Source organism: Terrapene carolina, unplaced genomic scaffold (genome assembly GCF_002925995.2).
Source record: "Terrapene carolina triunguis isolate 2854851 unplaced genomic scaffold, T_m_triunguis-2.0 Scaffold69, whole genome shotgun sequence".
NCBI lineage: Eukaryota > Metazoa > Chordata > Testudines > Emydidae > Terrapene > Terrapene triunguis.
This window is the reverse complement of record NW_020664420.1, coordinates 20,509,483-20,536,033: the sequence shown is the minus strand read 5'-3', so window position 1 is coordinate 20,536,033 and position 26,551 is coordinate 20,509,483. Positions and strand designations below refer to the sequence as shown.

The following is a 26,551-nucleotide window of genomic DNA, read 5'->3' as shown; positions in this document are numbered from 1 at the left end:
TTTTTTGAGAACATGTCATAACAATTGTCCCCACCTTCTCAAATTTTGAAATCAACCAGTTCTGCTGTGAGTTGGTTGGTGCCTGATGGGAGGTGCTGATCATCTTCATCTGTTCTTTACACCAGTGAAAGTAGAAAGCATTCAGTACTGATCAGGAGTGTTCCACATCTCACAGGATCAGGCCTCGTGAGGAAGGTCAAGTGAATGTTTGATCGGGGTGTCCATGGGGGTCTCCATTGTGGTGTGTGCAAAATGAAGGAACACTTTTTCTAGAACTGTAGGGAGAACAGAAAGATGTTGGAAATTAGGATGAGATTAGTGCAACTAATGAGGAGGCTTCTGAAATCAGTAAAGTAGGGATAAAATGCTGGACTTGATTGTTAGAGAGACAAGGTGGTGAGGCAATATCTTTCATTGGACCAACTTCTATTGCTGAGAAAGACAAGCTGTCAAGCTACACAAAGCTCTTCTTCAGATCTGGGAAAGGTACTAAGAGCTTCACAGCTAACTACAAGATAGAACTGATAGTTTAGCATAAGTAGTTAGGTTTCAGAGTAGCAGCTGTGTTAGTCTGTATCTGCAAAAAGAACAGGAGTACTTGTGGCACCTTAGAGGCTAACAAATTTATTTGAGCATAAGTGTTCCTGGGCCAGAGCCCACTTCATCAGATGCATAGAATGGAATATATAGTAAGAAATATATATACATACAGAGAACATGAAAAGGTGGAAGTAGCCATACCAACTGTAAGAGGCTAATTAATTAAGATGAGGTATTATCAGCAGGAGAAAAAAAACATTTGTAGTGATAATCAAGATGGCCCATTTTAGACAGTTGACAAGAAGGTGTGAGGATACTTAACATGGGGAAATAGATTCAATGAGTGTAATGAGTAGTTAGTACATAATAGGCAGGACCATTCAAGGTGAAGTGGCCCATTAACACCCCTGTAGGCATAAGACAAAAAAGGGAGTTAGTGGGTTACAGATTGTTGTAATAATCCATATATCCAGTGTCTTTATTAAGACCATGATTTTTCATGTCTAGCAAAGTTATGAATTTAAGCTCCCAGGCTCATCTTTTTGAAGTGTTGTACAGGTTTCCTTTGAGGATGAGGACTGATAGGTCAGATATAGAGTGATCGCTCTGTGAAAAGTGTTCTCCCACAGGTGACATGTGTCTGTCTTTTATAATTTTCCTGTGTGAGTTCATTTGAGAGTATAATGATTAGTTTCACCCACACAGTTGTTATTAGGGCATTTGGTGCACTGGATAAGGTACACCACATGGCGTGATAGGCACGTGTAGAACCCATGGATCTTGAAAGGTGTGTTGGATGGGAGTTGTTGATCATTGTAGCAGTGGAGATATGTCTTCAGATTTTGCCTTTGTTCTGGCAGGGTCTGGTGCTGCTTTGGTGTTTCCTGGTCTGGGGGGAGCTTGCTTCTGTTGATGAGCTTGAAAGCTTGTCTCTCTCACCAACAGAAGTTGGTCCAATAATAGATATTACCTCACCCACCTTGTCACTCTAATATCCTGGGACCGAGATGGCTACAACAATACTGCATAGAACTTGATTGTGTCATTTAGGCTGTGCCGCTTCTCCTACATCACTGTGTGGGGTGCAGGAAACTATCACTCGGTATGGCAGGCCAGGTGCAGTGGCTGGTGTATAATGGGCTGACCCATGGTCCTGTTTCCTCTCTGCCCTTAGAGGTGCCCTGGATCATCTGTGGAGGAACAGGGATAGAACATCCCCTACATTCCCCAGAGTGCACAGTAATAAGGTGTCATACACATGCTGGTAAAAGACTAGTTTTTATTTACTAGTCCCCATCACCTGATATGGATCAGGGGTTACAGAAGGTCAATGACCACTGACTGCAGTGGCTATTCTTACACAGGGGGCTGCAGTTCTGCTTGGCCTCTCTGTGCAAGCACTCCCTATGTAAACATGGAATAAGGGCCAGGCAAAATCTACCCCATGGAAGATACAGTACTCCTGGGGGCATCCTGTACCAAAAAATGTATAATTCTGCACACAATATTTTAAAATTCTGCAAATTTTATTTGTCAAAATAACACTACATAATCACGCCAGTTTCAATTATTTTGGTAATGTATTTCAAAATACCTGTCAGCAAGTATGTCTGTAACAATACAGACACACACAAAAATTCCCTGAGGAGTAGAGAGTTAAAGAAACCCCTATGACAACCCAGTTGCTGTTTTTCTGCCCCTTTTCCCACCCCAGAGTCCAGCTGGAGAGCCAGACACCCACAACCCATTCCCCCCCCCAGGCCCCACCCACGGGCCCCCCCCCCCAGCCATTACACCTGAACCCCTCCTCCACAGACCCCAGCCACACCCCCACCAGGCCAGATACCCACTCCTCTCCCCCCACAGAGCCCAGCCGTGGCCCTCAGCCCAGACACCCTCCCCTCTCTCCCCTCCAGAGCCCAAGGAACCAGAGGGAGAAACAGCCTGATGCTCGGTCCCAGGCTTGCACGGAGTTTCCTGTGCACTGCTGCCTCCTTCCCCCAGGGCATGCTGGGAACTGCAGCTGTCAGGAACCCTCTAGCGTCCTCTCCCTGCCCCCAGCAGAGTCTTCTATGTGCGAGCTGGGCTCTGCCAGATCCAGTGGCCCCTATTGGCAGCTAGCAGCACTGCAGCCCATTTCTGTGAGGAAAAGGAAATTCTGCGCACACATCATTAATTTCTACAAAATTCTGCGCCGCACAGTGGAGCAGAATTCCCCCAGGAGGTGTCCTGTAACTAAAAGTGTTCAAACGGATGAGTTTTATGCAATTGTTGTGAAAAATAGCCACAGTGTTTATGGAAAACAGTCTAGCAGGCTATGACTTTTTGAAACCACCTTCAGCCATGATTTATACCTGAAAAGCAGAGGTTCATAATGTAAACGAAAATCTTCTTTGCTGCGCTTGGTACTTAGCTCTGATCTAGGTTGTAGGTACTCAGGATTGCTGAAGCAATTTACACCCTGGCCAGCTCCTTGGAGTGGGATTTGCAGCTTCAATGGAGGCTAAAAGGAAGGTTCTCTTGACCTGTCACACAGCCTCAGCACAGGCTTTGAGGAATTTGTTAGTCATCCTGTCTGATTCAGCTTTCATTTTCTGCCATCAGTGCTCGGCTTTCCACCCTTCTGTCTGGGTCCGGTAGGGTGACCAGATGTCCCGATTTTATAGGGACAGTCCCGATTTTGGGGTCTTTTTCTTATATAGGCTCCTATTACCCCCTACCCCCGTCCTGATTTTTCACATTTGCTGTCTGGTCACCCTAGGATCCGGTGCAGGATGTCTGAAAGCCAAAGAGATCTGCAAAGGAGAGGAAGGAGTCATTTGGTGTGCCAGTGGTTGAGGCTAGTGCACAATGATAATGATTCACCAGGTCTTTGAATGGTGTTGATTTACATGTGCAACCACAATGATATTTCATTATTGCTTCTCTTTCTGTTTTACCTGAGCATTCCCAGCTGACTCCAGTTCCATCACTAATATAGCTCCTTTCCATGCTGTGTATTAAACTTTCCGTGCTGTGTATTAAGACTTGCAGAAACAGACAAATATGGAACTTAGGTTAATTCAAAACATCCAATTAAAACAGAAAAGAAGCAGTATTGAAACATCATTATGGCTTAATCTGCAATCACTGTGGACCTGATTCTGCCAGCATTATTTCCACTGAGTGGTATTTTCCTACACAAATAGTCCCATTAATTTCAATACTAGAATGGAAGTATTTTGCACCCACATTGGTTTCAGTTTGCACAAGTGTGGATGAGTACACAAGGTGCAAGACAGGAGATAATGAGGCCTACAGAAAGAAAAGAAAAAGGAAACATTTTGAGTATAAATGTGATTACTTAGTATACGTTAAGTGCCAACAGTGTGCTAGTACAAATCACGAAGAGCCAGATTTTACAGCTCTTACTCTATGCTGAGCACATAGGTCCAATAGAAGTCAATAAACAACTGGTGGGAGGGGAATGTGATTGTGTAATTAAAGACTGCACAAGAGGGCAGAATTAAGGTTGCACAGGGTAAAATAATGAAAAAGCTGATATGGGATTCAATTAATAAAGAACTAAAGGATAAGGCTATAATTAATGCCAGTTAATGTGATTCTATTGAAAATAGGTCTTGTCAAACAAAACTGATTCATTCACTGATGAGATTACAAGTTTGGTTGACAAAGGTAATTGCATAGTTGTAATATACTTAGACTATTGTAAGGAGTTTGGTTTAATACTACATGACATTCCGATTAAAAAACTAGCACTACACAATATCAATGAAGCACAGGGAGAAAACATTGGGTACTGAAAAGCTCTCTAATGTAGCAGAGAAAAGCATAACAAGAACCAATGACTGGAAGCTGGAGCCAGACAAATTCAGATTAGAAATTAATCAAAGTTTTTTAACTGTAAGGGTAATTAACCATTGGAACAAACTACCAAGGGAAGTGGTGAATTCTCCATCTCTTGATGTCTTCAGATCACGACTGTTAGCATGTGTGAACTGGGATTATTCAGAGGTTTATAACTTGGCCAGATTTAGGTGGATTTTCACAGGGACAGCAAAGAATAGATCCGTAACACCAGAGCAACACACACACACACACACACACCGCTTCCAAATTGGAAGTCCCTGCTCCAATGAATGACAGTGGCAGAGCTTCTCAATGAAACAACTGTAAGATTTTCTTATCATGAACAAAACAATGTATTTTCCCTAATTTCATTCACAGATACAGATGAACCATTGTTGCTAAAACCCTTTAAAAAATTCAGTGTGAGGCAGATGCCTAGCATGGGAAATTTCAACCCATGTTTAAAGTTTGGCAAAGTTATACGCAACTGAAAACAGGGTCTTAAAATGGAAAAAAAAATAGCAGTGTTAATTTTGGGCTTCACTATCAGCATCACCTATTAGAATTATTTAATGTTGGCTGATGTGCTGATACTACAGCCTATCATGCTGAACAGTATTGCCTAATTGTTTCCTTGTAATATCCCCACTGTTGTATGTGACGTTCCCCTCTGGTGGTATCTGGACCGGTGATCTGCTAGGTCACCCCAATCCTTGACTCTGGGAACCAGCCTTGCCTTGCTCTGCTGTGAGAACCCCCACTCCTGGGCTGTTCATGCACAGCCTCTTGCAAGTAAGCTACTCCTTGGATTATGCATCCGAATGACAGTAGCCAATATCTTCAGTCCCACACACAACCCTAAGAACCTCCATCTTGCAGTGTCCAGTTATGCTCGCTGGACACTGCAAGCTTATGAGTTCATCAATTTAACAAAGAAATTGATATGTATCAGGCTTGTTATCCCAAGGGGAGCCTCTGACACACTTCAAACCAAATGCACTGCTTCAGGTAGCATAAACAAACAGATTTATTAACTATAAAGATAGATTTTAAGTTATTATAAGTCAAAACATAACAAGTCAGATTTGGTCAAATGAAATAAAAGCAAAACACATTCTAAGCTGATCTTAACACTTTCAATGCCCTTACAAACTTAGATGCTTCTCACCACAGGCTGGCTGGTTACTCTTCAGCCAGGCTCTCCCCTTTGATCAGTGCTTCAGTTGCTTGGTGTGGTGTCTGTAAATGTAGGTGGAATTGAGAGAGAGCATGGCAAATCTCTCTCCCTTCTATCATGTTCTTTCTTCCCCCTTGGCTTTGCCCTCCCTGCCCTTCAGATTCAGGTGAGCATTACCTCATCACAGTTCCAAACTGACCAAAGGAAGGGGGTGACACCCTCGAGAGTCTACAGATTCTTTTGTTGCTGCCTAAGCCAGAGTCCTTTGTTCCTGTGAGGTTGGGCTGGGTTTGTCCCATACATGCCCTGATGAGGTGTGAACTGCCTCTCTGTTCTTGGAGAGTTTTTGCCTGGGCTTGCTTTAAGCCAGGAGAATACATTTTCAGCCTCATAACTATATATATGAAATTATAACCTATAACATTACTGTAACAATTACTATAACATCACTATAACAACCATGCTCAGTGCATCATGAGTCTTCCGAAGACACCCAACATGACAAAGTTTGCATTGGATACCACACAATCATTTTATAAAGATGAACATTGTTGGCATCACTGAAACTTGGTGGGATAATACACATGATTGGAATGTTGGTGTGGATGGATACAGCTTGCTCAGGAAGGATAGACGGGGGAAAAAGGGAGGAGGTGTTGCCTTATATATTAAAAATGTACACACTTGGACTGAGGTAGAGATGGACATAGGAGACGGAAGTGTTGAGAGTCTCTGGGTTAGGCTAAAAGGGGTAAAAAACAAGGGTGATGTCATGCTAGGAGTCTACTACAGGCCACCTAACCAGGTGGAAGAGGTGGATGAGGCTTTTTTTAAACAACTAACAAAATCATCCAAAGCCCAAGATTTGGTGGTGATGGGGGACTTCAACTATCCGGATATATGTTGGGAAAATAACACAGCGGGGCACAGACTATCCAACAAATTCTTGGACTGCATTGCAGACAACTTTTTATTTCAGAAGGTTGAAAAAGCTACTAGGGGGGAAGCTGTTCTGGACTTGATTTTAACAAATAGGGAGGAACTCGTTGAGAATTTGAAAGTAGAAGGCAGCTTGGGTGAAAGTGATCATGAAATCATAGAGTTTGCAATTCTAAGGAAGGGTAGAAGGGAGAACAGCAAAATAGAGACAATGGATTTCAGGAAGGCGGATTTTGGTAAGCTCAGAGAGCTGATAGGTAAGGTCCCATGGGAATCAAGACTGAGGGGAAAAACAACTGAGGAGAGTTGGCAGTTTTTCAAAGGGACACTATTAAGGGCCCAAAAGCAAGCTATTCCGCTGGTTAGGAAAGATAGAAAATGTGGCAAAAGACCACCTTGGCTTAACCACAAGATCTTGCATGATCTAAAAAATAAAAAGGAGTCATATAAAAAATGGAAACTAGGACAGATTACAAAGGATGAATATAGGCAAACAACACAGGAATGCAGGGGCAAGATTAGAAAGGCAAAGGCACAAAATGAGCTCAAACTAGCTAAGGGAATAAAGGGGAACAAGAAGACTTTTTATCAATACATTAGAACCAAGAGGAAGACCAAAGACAGGGTAGGCCCACTGCTTAGTGAAGAGGGAGAAACAGTAACAGGAAACTTGGAAATGGCAGAGATGCTTAATGACTTCTTTGTTTCGGTCTTCACCGAGAAATCTGAAGGAATGCCTAACCTAGTGAATGCTAATGGGAAGGGGGTAGGTTTAGCAGATAAAATAAAAAAAGAACAAGTTAAAAATCACTTAGAAAAGTTAGATGCCTGCAAGTCACCAGGGCCTGATGAAATGCATCCTAGAATACTCAAGGAGCTAATAGAGGAGGTATCTGAGCCTCTAGCTATTATCTTTGGAAAATCATGGGAGACGGGAGAGATTCCAGAAGACTGGAAAAGGGCGAATATAGTGCCCATCTATAAAAAGGGAAATAAAAACAACCCAGGAAACTACAGACCAGTTAGTTTAACTTCTGTGCCAGGGAAGATAATGGAGCAAGTAATTAAGGAAATCATCTGCAAACACTTGGAAGGTGGTAAGGTGATAGGGAACAGCCAGCATGGATTTGTAAAGAACAAATCATGTCAAACCAATCTGATAGCTTTCTTCGATAGGATAACGAGTCTTGTGGATAAGGGAGAAGCTGTGGATGTGGTATACCTAGACTTTAGTAAGGCATTTGATACGGTCTCGCATGATATTCTTATCGACAAACTAGGCAAATACAATTTAGATGGGGCTACTATAAGGTGGGTGCATAACTGGCTGGATAACCGTACTCAGAGAGTTGTTATTAATGGTTCCCAATCCTGCTGGAAAGGCATAACGAGTGGGGTTCCGCAGGGGTCTGTTTTGGGACCGGCTCTGTTCAATATCTTCATTAACGACTTAGATATTGGTATAGAAAGTACGATTATTAAGTTTGCGGATGATACCAAACTGGGAGGGATTGCAACTGCTTTGGAGGACAGGGTCATAATTCAAAATGATCTGGACAAATTGGAGAAATGGTCTGAGTTAAACAGGATGAAATTTAACAAAGACAAATGCAAAGTGCTCCACTTAGGAAGAAAAAATCAGTTTCACACATACAAAATGGGAAGAGACTGTCTAGGAAGGAGTACGGCAGAAAGGGATCTAGGGGTTATAGTGGACCACAAGCTAAATATGAGTCAACAGTGTGATGCTGTTGCAAAAAAAGCAAACGTGATTCTGGGATGTATTAACAGGTGTGTTGTGAGCAAGACACGAGAAGTCATTCTTCCGCTCTACTCTGCTCTGGTTAGGCCTCAGCTGGAGTATTGTGTCCAGTTCTGGGCATCGCATTTCAAGAAAGATGTGGAGAAATTGGAAAGGGTCCAGAGAAGAGCAACAAGAATGATTAAAGGTCTTGAGAACATGACCTATGAAGGAAGGCTGAAAGAATTGGGTTTGTTTAGTTTGGAAAAGAGAAGACTGAGAGGGGACATGATAGCAGTTTTCAGGTATCTAAAAGGGTGTCATAAGGAGGAGGGAGAAAACTTGTTCACCTTAGCCTCTGAGGATAGAACAAGAAGCAATGGGCTTAAACTGCAGCAAGGGAGGTCTAGGTTGGACATTAGGAAAAAGTTCCTAACTGTCAGGGTGGTTAAAGACTGGAATAAATTGCCTAGGGAGGTTGTGGAATCTCCATCTCTGGAGATATTTAAGAGTAGGTTAGATAAATGTCTATCGGGGTTGGTCTAGACAGTATTTGGTCCTGCCATGCGGGCAGGGGACTGGACTCGATGACCTCTCGAGGTCCCTTCCAGTCCTAGAATCTATGAATCTATGAATCTATGGGGTTATAGGGTGTTCCCCCAAGGTACAGAGAGTCACACTTCCCCTCTTAGTTTACTGCAAGAGGGTTAGGCCTGGTCTACACTACGACTTTAATTCGGATTTAGCTGCGTTAATCCGAATTAACCCTTCACCCGTCCACACTACAGAGCCAGTTAATTCGAATTAAAGGGCACTTAAAATCGATTTCTGTACTCCACCTCGACGAGCGGAGTAGTGCCTAAATCGATTTTGTTAATTCGAATTAGGGTTAGTGTGGCCGCACACCACCGAATTACTGTGGTTAAAGTAATGGGGTAGTGTGGCCGCACACCACCGAATTAATGTGGTTAAAAACCAAATTAATGTGCTTAGTGTGGCCGCGCACAATCGAATTTATACAACCTGTTTCCCAAATTCGAATTATCTAAATTCGGATTAATCCTGTAGTGTAGACATACCCTTAGTCACTGACTAGCTCGAAGACAGTTTGTGTTATAGTTCTCTTGGCATCCAGCCATTAAGGCCATGAGGCAGCGTGCCTCAGTTTCCTCATTCACACACAGCAAACCAGGTTTTTTATGGTTTCTCTGCTGTGATAAGCTTTAAAGCTGTTTACAGGTATAATTCAAAAGTAGCATTATCATAAGGTTTAACATCTGTGTCATAATTCTTATCCCCAAAACTTAACATTAATTCCAATTTTTTATCACAGATGGGTGTTTACAAGTATCTTTATGATACCATGCCCTCTATTTAGATAGTGTAGTTTGAGGTTAGTTTGTTCATTACCCATGGTGTCCTTTGACTCTCTCCCATTTAATCAGTCACCGTCTTTTCTTTCCTTCCAGTCTTTCTCTTTGTGTGGGCTCTTAATTTAATCATGTTTTTGGAATTTTGGTGCCTCGAGGTCTGGCACAATAGGTGTTCAGGGGTATCCTGCACATTGGCTGGCCCTTTGGGGAGCGGTCTCCCAACCCCAGGACTGTACATATGCAGAAAATCCAACTCCCCTTTTGGGGTTACCCTGTGTTTTCCCCCTCCTATGTGTGTTTACCTTTTGATCAGATTCTCCTTTTCCCAGCAGCTTTCCCATAACTGCTCTTTATGTTTTACCAGTCTGGGGGAAAACACCCCCTTCTCTGTCAGTTGGGTCATTTGTATTCTGACAAACTACCACCTGGAAACTTCTTGGTCCCAACTCCTCTGTTATTGCAGGCATTGGAGCTGCATCTTGATTTAAAGAGACACAGTTACTTTCCAAAAACTTATCAGAAATAGCATCCTGAAAAATTGGGACCTGGATTGGGGTACCCTCCCCCACCCCTTTCTCTGTCCCTGAGAAGTCAGCTGTGTGACTGCTCCCCTCCAGGAGGTCAGTTACACAGTTCCTTCTCAAAACTTGGGTCACAGGCTGAGTGTCTGGGTGCACAGATGCTGACCGAGCCATCCTCCTAGTGTCCTGGGCATCCTGCTCCAACTGACTAGAGAGGAGACATTCCTGTACCCCCACTATTCCTTCCCCAGTTTCCTCCTCTGGGCCCCCTCCTAAGATACATTTCTCTGTGCTCCCTGGGAAGGGTTCTATTTCTTGTTCACTTGCAGAACTCTGCCAGCTAACAACTGGGACAGTTTCTTTAATCACTGACAACACCTCTCCTGCCCCTGCTCCTGAGGGCATGTTGCCTTCTGCTGGAAAGGAGCTAGTCTCAGTCCCCTCCCCCGGTACATGGAAGCACATTGCTTCCCTGTGTTACAGAGTCACAGGAATCCTCACCCACCTTTCAGTGGTTTCTGAGATCCCCTGCCCCTTTTTGGGGGCTCTCCTCTGGGACACATTGGTCTATGCTCCCTAGAGCCGGTTTTGACTCTGGTTCAGCTGCAACCTGCTGGCAGCTAACAACCTGAACAATTCTCTCCCTGGCAGGCATTACACCCCCATCCTTTCCTGATGTGGTGTTGCCTCCAGCTGCAGTGCAGGAATTGGTCTCAACCACCCTCCCACCTGGAAGCATGTTGTTTCTCCCTGCTGCAGAAGAATCAAGACGACTCTCTCCCATTCTCTCAGCAGTTCCTGAGACCTCACCCTTTCCCTCGGGGGTCCCAGCATAAAACTCCCTCCTGCTGCAGGCAAATACTTTAACCTGAGCTACACGGAAAAAATTATTACCAAGGAGCAGGTTGAATAGGAGGTGTTCCATTACCCCCACAGTCAAAACATTTTCCAAACCTTCCCAGACCACATGGATTTTAGCTAGTGGTACAAGGAATCTGCTTTCGCCCACCCCCATGATCTCTGCCATTTGGCCAGGCAACATACTGGCCTTTGGGACCACACTCTGTTTAACCAGAGAGATCTGGGCCCCTGTATCCCTCTGCCCCAAGTACTCCCTGCCATTAATTTGGACAGCCTTAACATGCTCCATATTTGGTTCTGCAGAGGCTAACCTCACAGAACCAATATGATAGGTTTCAATTGCTTGGGGGGTTTCTGTGTTGAGGACTGCAGAACTAACGTGAGCTATTGGTTGCCTGCTTCCTCCTAGCACAGGGCATTTATTCCTCGGGTGATCAGTGGAATTACATTGATAGCACCTTTTGGGCTCTTCTGCTTTTACAGGAGATTTGGGATGAGGGTTAGAGGAATTTTTTGGGTAAGAGAATGTTTAGGCTCCCAAACCCCTTCTTTCTTCCCAGGGCTATGGAAGAAAAAGAAAAAGAGAGAGAAGAAAGAGAAAGAGTAAGAGAGCTGGAAGAAAGAGAGAGAGCAAAAATACCAGCTGGACCTGCTAGAGAAGCAGAACAGTGATGCAGCAAAATGAGATCCTCCCTTCCCACCAGTTTTAAACCCCTCTTTCTGTGGCCTGCCCTCAATAGATGCCTGATTCTGTTTGAAGGCATCAGCTAAAAAAGCCATCTCATCCACAGACTTTACATCTTTGTCCCATAGACACTGCTTTACATCAGCCTTACATAAGCTTAGGAAATGCTCTTGAGCAATAAGATCCAACATTCCCTCAAAACTTCCCAACTCTTTACCCCTCACCCATTTTCCCAACAAATCTTTCATTTTGTTTACATATTCCCCATTACTCATACCAATATCCTTCTTAAGATTCCTAAATTTAACTCAATATGTTTCAGGGATAATCTGAAAACTTCGCAAAACAGTATCTTTAAATTTACAATTGTATAAAGCAGGGGTCGGCAACCTTTCAGAAGTGGTGTGCCAAATCTTCATTTATTAACTCTAATTTAAGGTTTTGCGTGCCGGTAATATATTTTAACGTTTTTAGAACGTCTCTTTCTATAAGTCTGTAATATATAACTAAACTATTATTGTATGTAAAGTAAATAAGGTTTTTGAAATGTTTAAGAAGCTTAATTTAAAATTAAATTAAAATGCAGAGTCCCCCGGACCGGTGGCCGGGACCTGGGCAGTATGAGTGTCACTGAAAATCAGCTCATGTGCCACCTTTGGTACGCATGCCATAGGTTGCCTACCCCTGGTCTAAAGCATCTTCAACAGGCATTCCATTGAATACATTTCAAGATTTACCAGTAAATTTCACAGTCAGGGTAGGAACTCTCTTATCATCAGGGATTTCATGTATTACACACAGCCGTTCGAAGGTAGTCAGATATTCAGCAATATCATCCTCTTCACTGTATGCAGGACATAAGTGTTCCCATTTGTGGATTTTTGGAGTGATGGGAGTCGTTGGGGGTTCTGGTTCTGCTTCTCTAGCAGGTCCAGCTGGTGTTTTTGCTCTCTCTCGTTCTTCCAGCTCTCTTACTCTTTCTCTTTCTTCTCTCTCTTTTTCTTTTTCTTCCATAGCCCTTCTGTGTGCGGCCTCCTCTTCTTTGAGCCTCATTTCTGCCTGCCACATTTGAAACTCTCGGTCCTTTTCCTTCTCTACAGCTTCCAGTCTGGACAGCTCTAGTTTTGTAGCTGCCTCACTGGTAGTCATTTTTCTGCTTTCTTGTGCTTACTTCCCTCAACTGAAATAAACAAACAGAAAATAACAAAACTGTGACCTCCTCCTGATTGTTCTTAGCCACTTAAGACTCACTTAAAATAATAAATATCAGTGCTTAAAGTGTGAACTTCACTTGGAGTAACAAGCCGTACATACACCCGGCTTGCTGTGCCACTGTGACGTTCCCCTCTGGTGGTATCTGGACCAGTGATCTGGTAGGTCACTCCAATCCTCAACTCTGGGAGCCAGCCTTACCCTGCTCTGCTGTGAGAACCCCCACTCCTGGGCTGTTCACACACAGCCTCTAGCACGTAAGCTACTCCTTGGATTGTGCAACTGAATGACACTGCCAATATCTTCAGTCCCACACACAAACCTAGGAACCTCCATCTTGCAGTGTCCAGTTATGCTCGCTGGACACTGCAAGCTTATGTGAGTTCATCAGTTTAACAAAGAAATTGATATGTATCAGGCTTGTTATCCCAAGGGGAGCCTCTGACACACTTCAGACCAAATGCACTGCTTCAGGTAGAATAAACAAACAGATTTATTAACTTTAAAGATCGATTTTAAGTGATTATAAGTCAAAACGTAACAAGTCAGATTTGGTCAAATAAAATAAAAGTAAAACCCATTCTAAGCTGATCTTAACACTTTCAATGCCCTTACAAACTTAGATGCTTCTCACCACAGGCTGTCTGGTTGCTCTTCAGCCAGGCTCTCCCCTTTGGTCAGTGCTTCAGTCGCTTGGTGGTGGTGGTGTCTATAGCTGTAGGTGGAAGAGAGAGAGAACATGGCAAATGTCTCTCCCTTCTATCATGTCCTTTCTTCCCTCTTGGTATTGCCTCCCCACTTCAGGGTTAGGTGAGCATTACCTCATCACAGTTCCAAACTGACCAAAGGAAGGGGGGTGACACCCTCGAGAGTCTACAGATTCTTTTGTTGGTGCCTAGGCCAGTGTCCTTTGTTCCTGTGAGGTTGGGCTGGGTTTGTTCCATACATGCCCTGATGAGGTGTGAACTGCCTCTCTGTTCTTGGAGAGCTTTTGCCTGGGTTTGCTTTAATCCATGAGGATACATTTTCAGCCTCATAACTATATATATGAAATTATAACCTATAACATTACTGTAACAATTACTTTAACATCACTATAACAACCATTCTCAGTGCATCATGAGCTTTCGGAGAACACCCAACATGACAAACTTTGCATTGGATACCACACAATCATTTTATAAAGATGAACATGGGGGTGTAGGATGTTCCCGCGAGGTACAGAGCATCACACTGTATCTATCTGTTGTCTCTTATCTTACACTTAGATTGTAAATTGTTTGAAGCAGGGCCCATCTTTTTGTTCTGGTTTGTACAGTGCCTAGCACAATGTGGTCCATGGCTGAGACTCCTAGATGCTGTGATAATACAAATAATATCTGTCTATATATGTATTATAAGGCACCATGCACATCTATGATCTTTAAATAACATGTTAATTTCTGGGTATGTTTCCTATTAATATGTTATATCTAGAGTTTATCTGAACAAGCAATGTTTTGTCTTTGGATCATCTTGAGTTGTTAACTAGATAAATTGTCTTTGTTTTGTTGGTTTTAGGCTCTAACAAAGAAGTTGTTAAACAGATGTCCCACTCAGTGCTCTCCTCACCTCTACTTCCACCCCCCCATTCTGCTACACAGACACCACCTCCTCCTCCTCCTTCAGCTTCTCACCCATCAACACAAGCACCACCAGTTCCCAGCCTACCTCCAAGAAACATCAAACCCAGCTCTGATCCCTCGTAAGTGAACATGAAATCTGTTTTGCTTATATTTTGCTTTTACTTTCCAGTTCATGTCTATCATGGGAGACCAACATGCTCAGGCAGTGGCAGTTTAAGGCCAGCTCCCAGGTGCCTGGAGACCCAAGCTCTCACGCCACATTGAGTCTGCTATTAAAGTGACTGAAAGTCTTTACATGGACTATAATGGAACTTGTATTGGGACCTTCAGCTCAGCTGATTGCTGCCAGCCCCTGGAAATATACTATCAAATCCCTCCCTCCCACTCTGCAGGTGATGGTGGGAGAAAACTCTTCCATGTCCTGTATCACAAAAGTATAAGGGCAGGTGCTCTGTCCTCTCCCTTATGTGTAGGGAGTAAGTAGTCCAGCCAGCAGCAGCAACTGAGAACCTTACTCCAGCACTCTGGGTCCATGGCAGAGGAGGGAAGAGACAGAGAAGTCAATGGCCACCAGTCAGTGCATACCAGGCAAAAGGGCTGGGGAGAGTCAGTGAGACTGCACACGTGAGAGAGGAACTTGGCTCATAGTTTTAAATTTCGGAGCCTCTATTACCCATTGTGGTGCTATTTTCATGCTCTTCTCAAATTTGGCTTGCCAAGTCGGGACCTGCTGGCAGCCAAAGGGTTAAAGGCATGTGTTTCTAAAGTGAAAAGGAAAATGGAAGCAGGTTCAGTATTCAGAATAAGCAATTTTGCGGTAAACAACTTATTGCACACATAGAGCATCTATCAGACATAAGAGGTTTCTGTCTTACCACACAGCACACTGTATGTTGCTACTGATGATGTGAAAGCACACAGTCTAAAGAGGCTGCTGTTCTTGAACTTGAGAAACATTTTCAGATAGAAAATTCTCGTGAACTCAAACAAATATATTACTGAGTATGAACTACATTAAGTGCTCCATCTAGTGGCCAGAGAGCAGCTAAACCACAGCAGGTCCCACAGCCTCTATAAAAAGCATTCCTGTACATTCTCCGTCCTGTCTGCTTAAGATTCAAGCTTCTTCTCTTTGCCTGTAAGGACCTATATAACATGCAAATATATGTTGCTATGTTTATGCATCTGCAGAGATTATTAGTGTTCCAAACCCCCAAACAGATTTCTGACTATTCTGTCTGTCTGTCGGTCTGCCAAATTACTGTGTTTATACCACACTTGTATATGAGTGCCTTTGGCTCATTTATTTTCTGTTTTTATGTTCAGAGTCAAGATGCCACCGTCTAAAAACCAGAGTCATGCTTAATCCATTATGGGAATCTCAACTGTACTTAAACACAGATTTAAACTCTGTATTGTTTAGGGCTGAAAGTGAACAGACTATCCAGTCAATGTCCCAAATATTTGGCACGTGCAGCAGAGCAAAGCTAAACGAAGGTGTAATTATAGGAACTATCTTCTCAGATTTCACATTTTCTTTTCATATTCACAGAAGTCCAGACAATGAACAAAGTTACGATGATGTTGAATTTGGTTCAGATGGTAAGAATACATTTTAACTAATAGCAACCATTTAAGAATTAAGTTGTATTTATAATATAAGTGACTGGCATAAATATTTATGGTGTTATTGAACTGCAAGTCATATTTTGGAGTGGTGTACATTCTATAACAGCATTAACCACTCCACAATCAACATGGCAGGCACTTTCTCTTAGAAAGCCTTGTTTTAGCACCCGCGTAACTTTGGCTTGGAAGATTTGCTGAGCCTAATAACTTTCAACGCTGATCTGGAATGAATACTCTTTTTTCAGAGTTGTTGTGTTCTCATGAAAATGCATTGCTTTTATACTGGATAAAAGTAATTTGCTTGTTAGGTATGAGCGTCACTTTGCCATCTGCCCTGAGCAAGGGCCAGCACATAGTTGTATTGTACAGGAGTAGCCCAAGAAGCAGATTATGACTCTCTCTCCTGGTCTCCCCTAGGGAGAAAGTAAACTGTGCCAGGGCTATACCAGCCGCAGTGGACCTCACTCAGTATTCTGGCCAGCACAGCATGTAGTGGGGTGGAGATGAAGCCTGCTACCCACTTGCACAGCCTGGGAATATCAGCAGCTCTGCCTAGCCTTCTCTTCCTATGCTGCAGGCCATACTATAGCTAGCATGCACAGGAGAATACAGCCCTTATGCCTCCATACTCCCTGCCATGGCTGTGGAGGGCTGGTGGTGCACTAGCCCTATGTGACCAGTGTACGGTTTTTCGTTCTTATCTATTCACTTCCTTGCTTGTAAGTGGTTGGATTTTTGTAAACTGATATGATAGGCAAGGACACTGTTGTCTCTGAGGAAGCTTTAAAGTGAACATTCTGGTTTGGGGTGTATGTGATACAATACACACTATGGCAGATGAAGTGAAAGTCCTTAAATCAGATACTGCTAGAAGTTTAGAAAGTACCACAGTAGGAAGCTCAGTTCATCCCAATTAGTTTCCATTCTTATCCTCATTAAAACAGATAAGATTCATTATAAATCTATATTTGGCACTAGTTAAGGTACAGCTGTGTATGTGCCCATATAGTTAGCACCAGCATGAGGCACTTTCTCTACAAAAGAAAATAATAGTCTGTTTATTTTTATTTTTGGTCATTCAGGTCATGGAAATACAGATGGGGTAAGTATTATCCTTTATAACACACTGAAAACATATTCTTTCCAATACATCACTGCATTAGAAAAGCCAGTTTGTTGCAGAATAGATCCAGTATATTGCTGATAAATTGGAGAACTGTAGAGGGCAACAATGAAAGTAGCTGAATCCAGAACAAAAGTGGGACTAATTATAAAGCTGGCCAGAAGCCAAAAAGTTCACAAAATCTTCCATTTCCACTTTCCACTGACATTTCAGTTTCACTGAAACTTTCCAGAGATATAGGCCTATTTCATCAAGGTACTCAATCACGTGCCTAATTTTAAGCACGTGAGTATCCCTGTTGATTTCAGTGGGACTACTCATGTGCTTAAAATTAGGCATGTGATTAAGTACCTCACTGAATCAGGGCCTCAGTGGCTTGCCCAAGGTTACACAATAAGTCTCTGGCAGAGTCAGGAACAGAACTCTAATCTGAGCCCTATTCCAATACCTTCAATAGATTTGCCCCCCTCAATGCATCATCTCCCATAATTAGTTTTTAACTCTGGTCCCTTTCAAGCCATGCCATCTTTCAGATGCAGTGTAACCAAAGTTACAGCACAGAGACTCACTTCAGAATAAACAATCAATGTGTGTGTGTGTGATGGGAAGGAGGCTGTTTTTTTTTATATATTTTATATTTTTTATAAATATAGATATAGATAGATAATAACAACCAAGGTCAGAACAGAAGAAATACGTATTTGAACAATTTAGTACAGGGGTGGCCAACCTGAGCCTGAGAAGGAGCCAGAATTTACCAGTGTACATTGCCAAAGAGCCACAGTAATATGTCAGCAGCCCCCCATCAGCTCCACCCCTACCCCCCGCTCCTAGCACCTCCCGCCCATCGGCAGCCTCTCCTCCTCCCTTCCTGCACCTCCCGATCAGCTGTTTCATGGCGTGCAGGAGGCTCCAAGGGGGAGGAGCGAGGGCATGGCAGGCTCGGGGAAGGGGTGGGAAGGGGTGGAGTGGGGGCAGGGCCTATGGCAGAGCCAGGGGGTGAGCAGTGAGCACCCCCCGGCACATTGGAAAGTTGGCGCCTGTAGCTCCAGCACAGGAGTCGGTGCCTATACAAGAACCCGCATATTAACTTCTGAAGAGCCGCATGTGGCTCCGGAGCCACAGGTTGGCCACCCCTGAATTTAGTAATTTGGGCATGGAAAGATTAAATGCATTTTCAATTAATTATTTTTCTGCTTTAATGTATGTCTGTTTGTATCTAGCTATAAAATTGAACTCCAGTGTATTTGGGCCATTGGAAACTGAATCATGATTAATTTTTCGTATAGGGTCAAGAGAGTGATGGAGAGACGTATGAAGATATCAATGACATCAGGTATCAAATCTAACTTATACACCTATAATCCGTTGTGTCTTTGTTACTGAATGAAGAAACAGATCACTACGAAATATGCTAGGAAATATACTTCATCTGGCCCAGAAGCTTGACTGCACTGCAATCTTGGGCTCCATCCACCTTAATCATCTTCCCTAAAGAAAGCATATCAGTTTACAGGTTAACTCCCTCCTAGAACTAGATGTAGCATGCGGGTAGAGATGCTTCCTCAAATGAAGTCCTGTGACTATTTTGAATTGGGTAGTAAAAGAGTGTGCTCTTCAGCTCTTTGGAACATGGCTGAGCTGCTGCACAGAGTTACTGCCTGAAATGGGAACAAAATATAACACCACCACCCCAATACTAGTTGAATTATTTTGTTAATGTTGTTGTTCTCAAAGTGAATTTTAATAGAGCTCATGAAACTGTTGGATTGACATCTCCACGGATCTGAAACCCCCTATGTGTCCACAGAGCAGGGACAGTACAGACAGCAGAAATGCAAGCTTCCCTCCCACTGAACTGCTGCAGTGCCCCTCATCAGAAGGGACCACCAGCCTACCTCACAACCTCCTAAGGCCCACATGTGGGAAGCAACCTGTGACAGAGACCCAAAATGAGGGACACACAAAAATATCTCATGCAGGAAAGCTAAAGCACTGTGGAAGGCTTGTCTTTTGGGTAGTTTTATGATTCTTTATTTCTAAGGCAAAATGATTTTCAACAATAAAAGTGAAGGGGACACAAAGTATGCATGGAACATAGGTGATGTTGAGACTGAAATGAGTGATGGCTCTCAAAATGAGGTGCATTTGAGTTATACGGAGGGTAATGCAGTAGTTCAACCTCTGGGCCCGTTCAAGTCAGTTCAACAGAAGCACACAAAAAACGGGGGCTACGTTATACCTGTGAGACTCATTGCTGTGCAGTGGGGAAGAACATCATTAGGGACAATGCTTTCAGGGTGCTGGGAAGTAACAAGTCTTGCTACACATTCCAACGCTATAGCCAGTCCTCTCTATTCCACCCCAGGGCTCACCTGCTGGTGCTGTCCAGCATGCAGGAGCAGGGCCATGCCTCTCAGACATGTCCTACACTGCAATTAAAAAGCCGTGGGTGGCCTGTGCCAGCTGATACGGGTTCCTGGAGCTCAGGCTAAGGGGCTGTTTAATTGTGGTGTAGACGTTCAGTCTCAGGCTCAGGCTGGAACCTGAGTTCTAGGACCCTGCGATGTGGGAAAGTCCCAAAGCTTGGGCTGCAGCCTGAACCTGAATGTCTACACTGCAATTAAGCAGCCCCTTAGCCCAAACCCCATGGGCCAGCCACGGGTGTCTAATTACAGTGTAGACATACCCTCTGGGGTTACTGTCACTTTGGGCCTTTCCAGCATAGCCAGCTAAATTATGGTTGCATCCTGTGCACATGCCTTGTAGGGAAAGGGTCTCTAAATACCCTCTCCCATATGTAGCTCATCCATGCAGGACCAACCACCATAGGGTTCAGAAAGTGTTTTCATGCTCTTATTAGGAGAAGTCTCCTCCTAGCTGCTCTTGCTGATCTTGGAAGAGAAAGCTCTAGTGAGGGCCTACCCACTTCTGCCCACTCGCTTCTACATTCATCCCCTTACCTGTGAAATAATCTGTTTTCATTGTTCAGAGCCACATCAAAAGAACAAGAAAAGAAGAGAGAGAAGGAAGAAAAGAAAAGATTGGAACAAGAGAAGAAAGAACAAAGGGAAAAAGAAAAGAAAGAGCAAGAAATCAGAAAGAGGTTCAAAGTAAGGTCCCTTTCTAGCAGGCTACACAGAGAAGTGCATCAGGCATTATTTAGCCTTGTACAGTTTAAAACATACATTACAGTGCAAGGACATAATTTGGCTGCAAAGCTGCATGGTGATGCCAGCTTGTTTGTTTGTCCCCTGGACTAAGCCTCAGGAAGGGCTCGATCCTCGATCCAGCTGGCACCGAAAGAACTTAAACACACACTTGAATTTAAGCATGTGAAATTTCCCATTGAAGTCACAAGTATTTCAGTGCTTACAGGGCCTGATTCTCATTTCCACAAAGTCTCCTGTACGTCCATTGGTAGTGTAAAAGGGCCTTAACATATATATAACTGTACTTTACAGTTTACAGCCCCTTTACACTGCTAAGGTAGCATAGAGGGGCCTTAGTGAAAAGGAGAATTAGGTCCACAGTGTTCACATGCTTAAAGTTAAACACATGCTTTGCTTAACTGGGCTGGAGCACCTTCCAGGATTGAACCTGTAAATGACCTTTGCATGGAGGAGCAACACTTGGGACAGAAGTATGAAATCTCCTAGCTCAATACAGAGGTTGGGAATGAGGCACCTGAGCCACAGCCACTACTAAAGCCCATGGTGTGTATTAGTGAGCCCAGTTCATTGTGCCCCAAAGCCCTTTACACATAGTTTGTAACCAGCGGACCCATGCAGTCTGCAAACCCACTAGTCATTCTCCACCATCCTTGTTTCCTGCCCACAACCCCCTGCCATGTCCCTGCAGAGAAACCAAAGAAACCACAGTGATTCTTCTGTGTCTAGGGCATCCCACCACTGTGGAAAGGCTGAGAAGATTTGGCACTTTGGATAGTAAATAGTGGACACAATAGCAATGTATCTACTTGTGTGTTTTTCAGGGATCTGCCCCCAAATCCCTTTCTCACACCGAATCCTTGGCTGAAGTATATGCATTAACATGCTCAGTGTTTTTAGGCTATAGCCCATCCTATCATGGAGGCTAAAATGTATCATTATCCATAAATGCAAACATGCAAACAAACACGTTGGTGTGTTCATCTAAACAGATATCTTCTCTTTTGTTGCCCCTTATGCACAGAACACCCTTCCTGCACTGCTCCACATGGCCACTACCCAATCCACAATCAAATCTGTCCTACACGCCACTTCTTTCATGATGCCTGAATTCAAGAAACTGGCTGATTGTGGCCAGCTTCTGGATACTTGGGGATCATCTGTACAGCATATCTTGAAAAAAAGATCATTATGTGCTGGTCAGCACTTACTCATATGAACAGTCCTACTGAAGTACATGGAACTGCTCCTGTGAGTTAATAAATGTTCACCTATGTGAACAAGGATTACATAATCTAGCCCTATGTTATTAATACATTGTATTACCAAGATGTGGCCAATTAGTACCTCAACTGCTTTAATTATATGCTGTACCCCTCCCCTACACCCTTTGCTTTTTAGTTTGTCTTTAAAGTGTAAGCTGTTCGGAGCAGGGCCTGTGCCTTTGTGTTTGTTCGCAAAGTGCTCATGTGGGTGGTACTGAAAACAAATTATTATTGTTTTGTATTTCATTTGATTTTTTGTCAAAGCAATCAGCACATCCTCTGCATGTTTGTATGTGTGTGTGACTTCTCTTATTGCTTTTTCTGTGCAGTTATCCGGACCCATTCAAGTCCTTCATCAGGCACGAGCTTGCATGGACTACAAGGGAGGGAAGAATGAGCTGACTGTGAAACAGGGTGATAATATTGAAATCATCCGTATTACAGAAAACCCTGAAGGAAAGTGGCTGGGCAGGACAACAAAAGGATATTGTACGTTCTGATTCTCCACTTTACCCCTGAATGTTTGCCCTGTCAAACACTGACTGCCTGAGTACGTACAGCATTACATGGGAGAGTAATATTAGCTAGGCTGGGTCCCCAGCCAACATGGGCAAGGACATATAGCACAAACTGCCAAAGCTCATCCTGCTGTGCTCATCTGACGTGGGGTACAGCTCGTACAGTAAACTTATGTACAATAGAGTGTCAAACTTAGAGATTCTAGGATTAGCTAAGGACAATGGGCCAGATCCTCACTGGAGCTACACCAGTTTACACCCACTGAGGATGTGGCTCAGTGTGTCTGCCTTAGAGTCAGCACTGGAGCTTGACTCTGTGGAAGTATTTTAAGAGCAGTCAAAAAAAAGAGAGAGCTTAGATTAGATAAAATGTTGCATTCAAAAGACTAAAGGGCCCAAATTTCCCCTCATTTACAGTCACTGGAGTTACACAGATATAAGACTGGTGTAAGTAAGAAGAAAAGTAGCCTTTAGAACTTCCTACCAGTCTCAAGAAAAAATGGGAACATTCCAACTTTTTATCTGAATATTGATTCCTAAAATCAAAAGTTGTTTTGAAATCTAAAATGTATCTTTTCTTTTTCCCATCCCTACCCTTAGCCCCAGCCCCAGCCCCACACACACATATGCAGCTAGGGCCAGATCATCAGCTGGTGTAAATCAGTGAAATAAGTGGAACTATGCTCATTTACACCAACTGAGGATCTGGTCTCTAATTTACAGAGACATGGGCATTAGGGTCTTGATCCAGCAAAGCATTTAAACACAGGCTTAACTTCAAGAACATTAGTAGTCCCATTGACTTTTGTGGGACTACTCGCATGTTTAAATGCTTTGCTGGATCAGGGCATAAGTGCTTTATGAGAATGGGCATGCTAATTTATACTTTAAAAGAACCTCTCATTTTTAAAAATATGTTCTATTTGGGAGGTTTTATACACACAGAAAAAAATCTCTGTAGAGGAGTTGTCACAAGCCAATTAGTTTCACTTATTTTGGCTTGTCATAAACTGATTTTATTTCAGCAAAAGCAGAAGTTGTACCAGCCTTCCCATGGGTGAAGGTTAAAGGTACAACTCAGCGTAGTTCATCAATGTTTCAACCTGAATCTTATCTGCCTACTTAAAAGCATACAAACTGATAAGAGAGGGGAGGGCTTGAAAAGGGAATGAGAGTATCAAATGGTATAAAAAACAGTATTTATAATTATTCACTTGAAATAAGCAACAATGACTTTGTTTGTGATTTACTTTCCAAGTTTCCATCATTCCCCCGCCCTCCAGTTATTTAATTTTCATGTGGAATTCAGATGTAGGTTAGAGGGAAAATGCATCAGAAATTTGGGCTGCTGCAGCAGGAGAGGAGGAAGGGTTTTCAGGGCTCATTCCTATGTGCTTTTCTCAGTTTTGAAAGAACATATTCATGCTTATTGTCAAATACAGTCGGTGTAGTCAGCATGCCTATCATTTTATCGCTTAGCAGATACAGTGTTTAAATCCATCTTATTATTATAGAAATTTGCCAGGGACATCTACACAGTAAAGTCAAGTGCAAGTGATAAAGGTGGAGGTTCCAATCCTCAGATGCTTTGTACTGCTCCTCCAGCCATGATACCCAGGTAGCAAGAGAATCACTCCCATGTAGGCTGAATCTGCAGTGGTAAAGGGCCGGCATAGTGACTTCTATGTACTTCTCTATGAGCTCACAGCATAAGGAGTGTGGCTATAACGTCCCTGCATCTTTGTGCTCTATCTATCAGCCTGTTTGGACCATAGACTGCTTTAAGTTAGGCTGGAGGACTGGCCATTTGCACAGTAACCCCAGGATTAACTGAGAAAAGGTGTCTTAAAGCAACTTTGCCACTTGCCCCACTCCCCACCAGCTGCACTGCACACTCCTCTGCTACAGTTGAGCATACGACCCATGGTCTCTAGTGGATATCACTGTAGTGATTATGTAGTGTTAACTCATCTTTATAATGGGGGCTATGTTTCCAAGACAAGGGGCCTGATTCTCCTATGACCCAAGTGTGTCTAAATCCATTGAATTCAATGAAGTTACACCTGATTTGCACAGTGTAAGTGGAGGAAATTAAGGCCCAACATGCTTAGATTCAGAAATTTCTATAGAGTTATTCAGCCACACAATACAACTGGAATCATTTGAGTTCTCAGCCTTCTATTAAAGTCCTTCCTTAGCTGTTGAGTTTTAAAATGAAAATTGTTGCTGCTTGATCATAAGTTTTCATTGTTTTAGATGGATACATTAAAACAACCATGGTGGAGATTGACTATGATTCTTTAAAAAGAAAACAAAGACCTTCCATGAGTGCTTCCCTGAGACGTGTAGACAATGACCAAGAAGTTTATGATGATGTTGGAGAGCAGGACAGTATCAGCAGGTACGTGTGAATCCACTCAAGGAAGTTGATTTAATCCAATTTGATAGATTAACCCAACCAACCGAAATGAGGAAAACTACAACACAGGAACAAAGCATTTTTTACTTTGAAAAAGAATATATTCTTGCTGACACAAAACATCAGATTTTAAAATACCTGAAATTACAGTGAGCGTAATTAAAAAACCAGCATATGCTGGTCTGAGGCATTTGAGTTTTACCATAATATTTCCTGTACTTAGAATGGGAAATACTACAAATTCCATGGTGAAGTTCACTACCATGGCACATTAAATGCTGCTTGTTTAATGATTCCCACTGTATGAGTTGGAGGCATTGTGGGACTTCCTTCCAGGCAGTCTGTAACTTTAAGTTACAATATCTAAGCCAATCCGTTCAATATGCCTGTCTTAGTCAATATTTTCAGCTTCAGAAGCCATCTTGGTTGTTTAATCAGGCATCCAAATCATTTCATAATTCATTTCAGCTCTAGGTTCAGAACATCAGACTGTCAATACAATCAAAACAATACTGGGTGACGTAAAACTTACTGTCAGATCTCCCGCAAAGAGTTGAGATATATGAAAGAAGACAAAATCCTATCTCATTTAGCTAATTACATTCTCTGTGAGAAGAAAATGACTCTGAACTGCAAACTCTGGATTAAATCTGTAAATTCTTTTTCAGTAGTTACACTGCCTTTTTTTAGGCAAAACTTCCACTGACTTCACAAGTACTTCAGGATTTGGCCCAATGAGATGCATGCTAGGCTGTGAGTAGAGTGGCTGTTCTCTATTTACCACAATTTATGACACTGCTCAAATTTTTGCAAATATAAAACAGACTCTTGTAGCAAATGAAAAACAGTTAATCATATAAGAAAAATGTAACTGGCCTAAAAAGAATGAAGTAGTGAGAGAAGTAAGAATGAAAGAAGGAATCCAGCATCTAGAAGCATTTATGCATAATGGAGTATGATAACAGTGGAAGTGTAGAAAATACTAGCAGAACTCCATAGAAGACAATGAGATGAAATGCAGGACTCCCATAGATGAAGCACAAAACAGATCACAGAACAAACAACACAGTTCTCTCCTTCTCTTAAAATCGCATGCTGCCCTTTCTAGTCCACAGGTACGAAAGGCCCTAAAAGCAAAGGAAGCATTGCAGCTGCACAGGTGTACTCCTCACCCCCATGCATTCCCTCAGCCCATGAGCCTTGGGCCCTCTGTGTCTCTTTACATGAATATGGAGGGATGTTTGGAGGCATGACTGGCATAGACCTCGGGAGGGATCAGTGGATAATATAGTTAACCTCCCAGCCTCAACAAATGCCATATCCAGGCTGTGGAGGATTTCCCTTGTGGAGGAGAATCCTCCAGTGTCATGCAGCCATCCTATTAGTATCTAGGATATTCCCCATTTCTTGACATACAGGTGTGGCTGGGATAAAGGGGGGGTGGCTGGGTTGCGGCTGCACACAGCTTTTCCTCGGCTGCCAAAACATCCCCTGAGTGCTCTGGGCAGCTGGACATAAAATAACTGCTGTCAGGATAGTATTTTCTCCCTATTTTAAGAGGGGACAAAATGAGCAACTAGTGCTTCCCTGGAGCTGGGAGCAGAGAGGTTGCTTAAAGCTACCTTCCTCTGCTGCACATTGGATTACGCCAAGCACAGTTTAGCCATACCGACGAATCAAGCTACACTCACTAGTCCAGGTCAGAGTCAATTCCAACATTAGGTACCTCACTGCAAAAGTATTTTTAGACCTCTCCTTTTCATGATGGACATTACAGTCATTCATTTCAATTCAAGGAATTTAGATGTGCTATGTTTGCAACAGCCAATCAGGATGGATGCATATTTATTTATTAAACTGGATTATTCAGAAAATAGTAGACTATATATGTGGGTTTAAGTATG

The 26,551-nt window shown here is 42.9% G+C and overlaps 1 protein-coding gene across 1 annotated transcript in view; it reads left to right on the top strand.

Annotated features, from left to right (window-relative positions):
- The window catches only part of FYB1 (FYN binding protein 1), a 70,996-nt gene that overhangs the window by 16,099 nt on the left and 28,346 nt on the right, over positions 1 to 26,551 (top strand). The window contains exons 2-8 of the mRNA XM_024198975.2: positions 14,459 to 14,642; positions 16,076 to 16,125; positions 17,235 to 17,254; positions 18,565 to 18,611; positions 20,268 to 20,388; positions 22,040 to 22,199; positions 24,485 to 24,629. Of these exons, the coding sequence (XP_024054743.2) occupies positions 14,459 to 14,642; positions 16,076 to 16,125; positions 17,235 to 17,254; positions 18,565 to 18,611; positions 20,268 to 20,388; positions 22,040 to 22,199; positions 24,485 to 24,629 (727 nt within the window). The remainder of the gene's footprint in view (positions 1 to 14,458; positions 14,643 to 16,075; positions 16,126 to 17,234; positions 17,255 to 18,564; positions 18,612 to 20,267; positions 20,389 to 22,039; positions 22,200 to 24,484; positions 24,630 to 26,551) is intronic.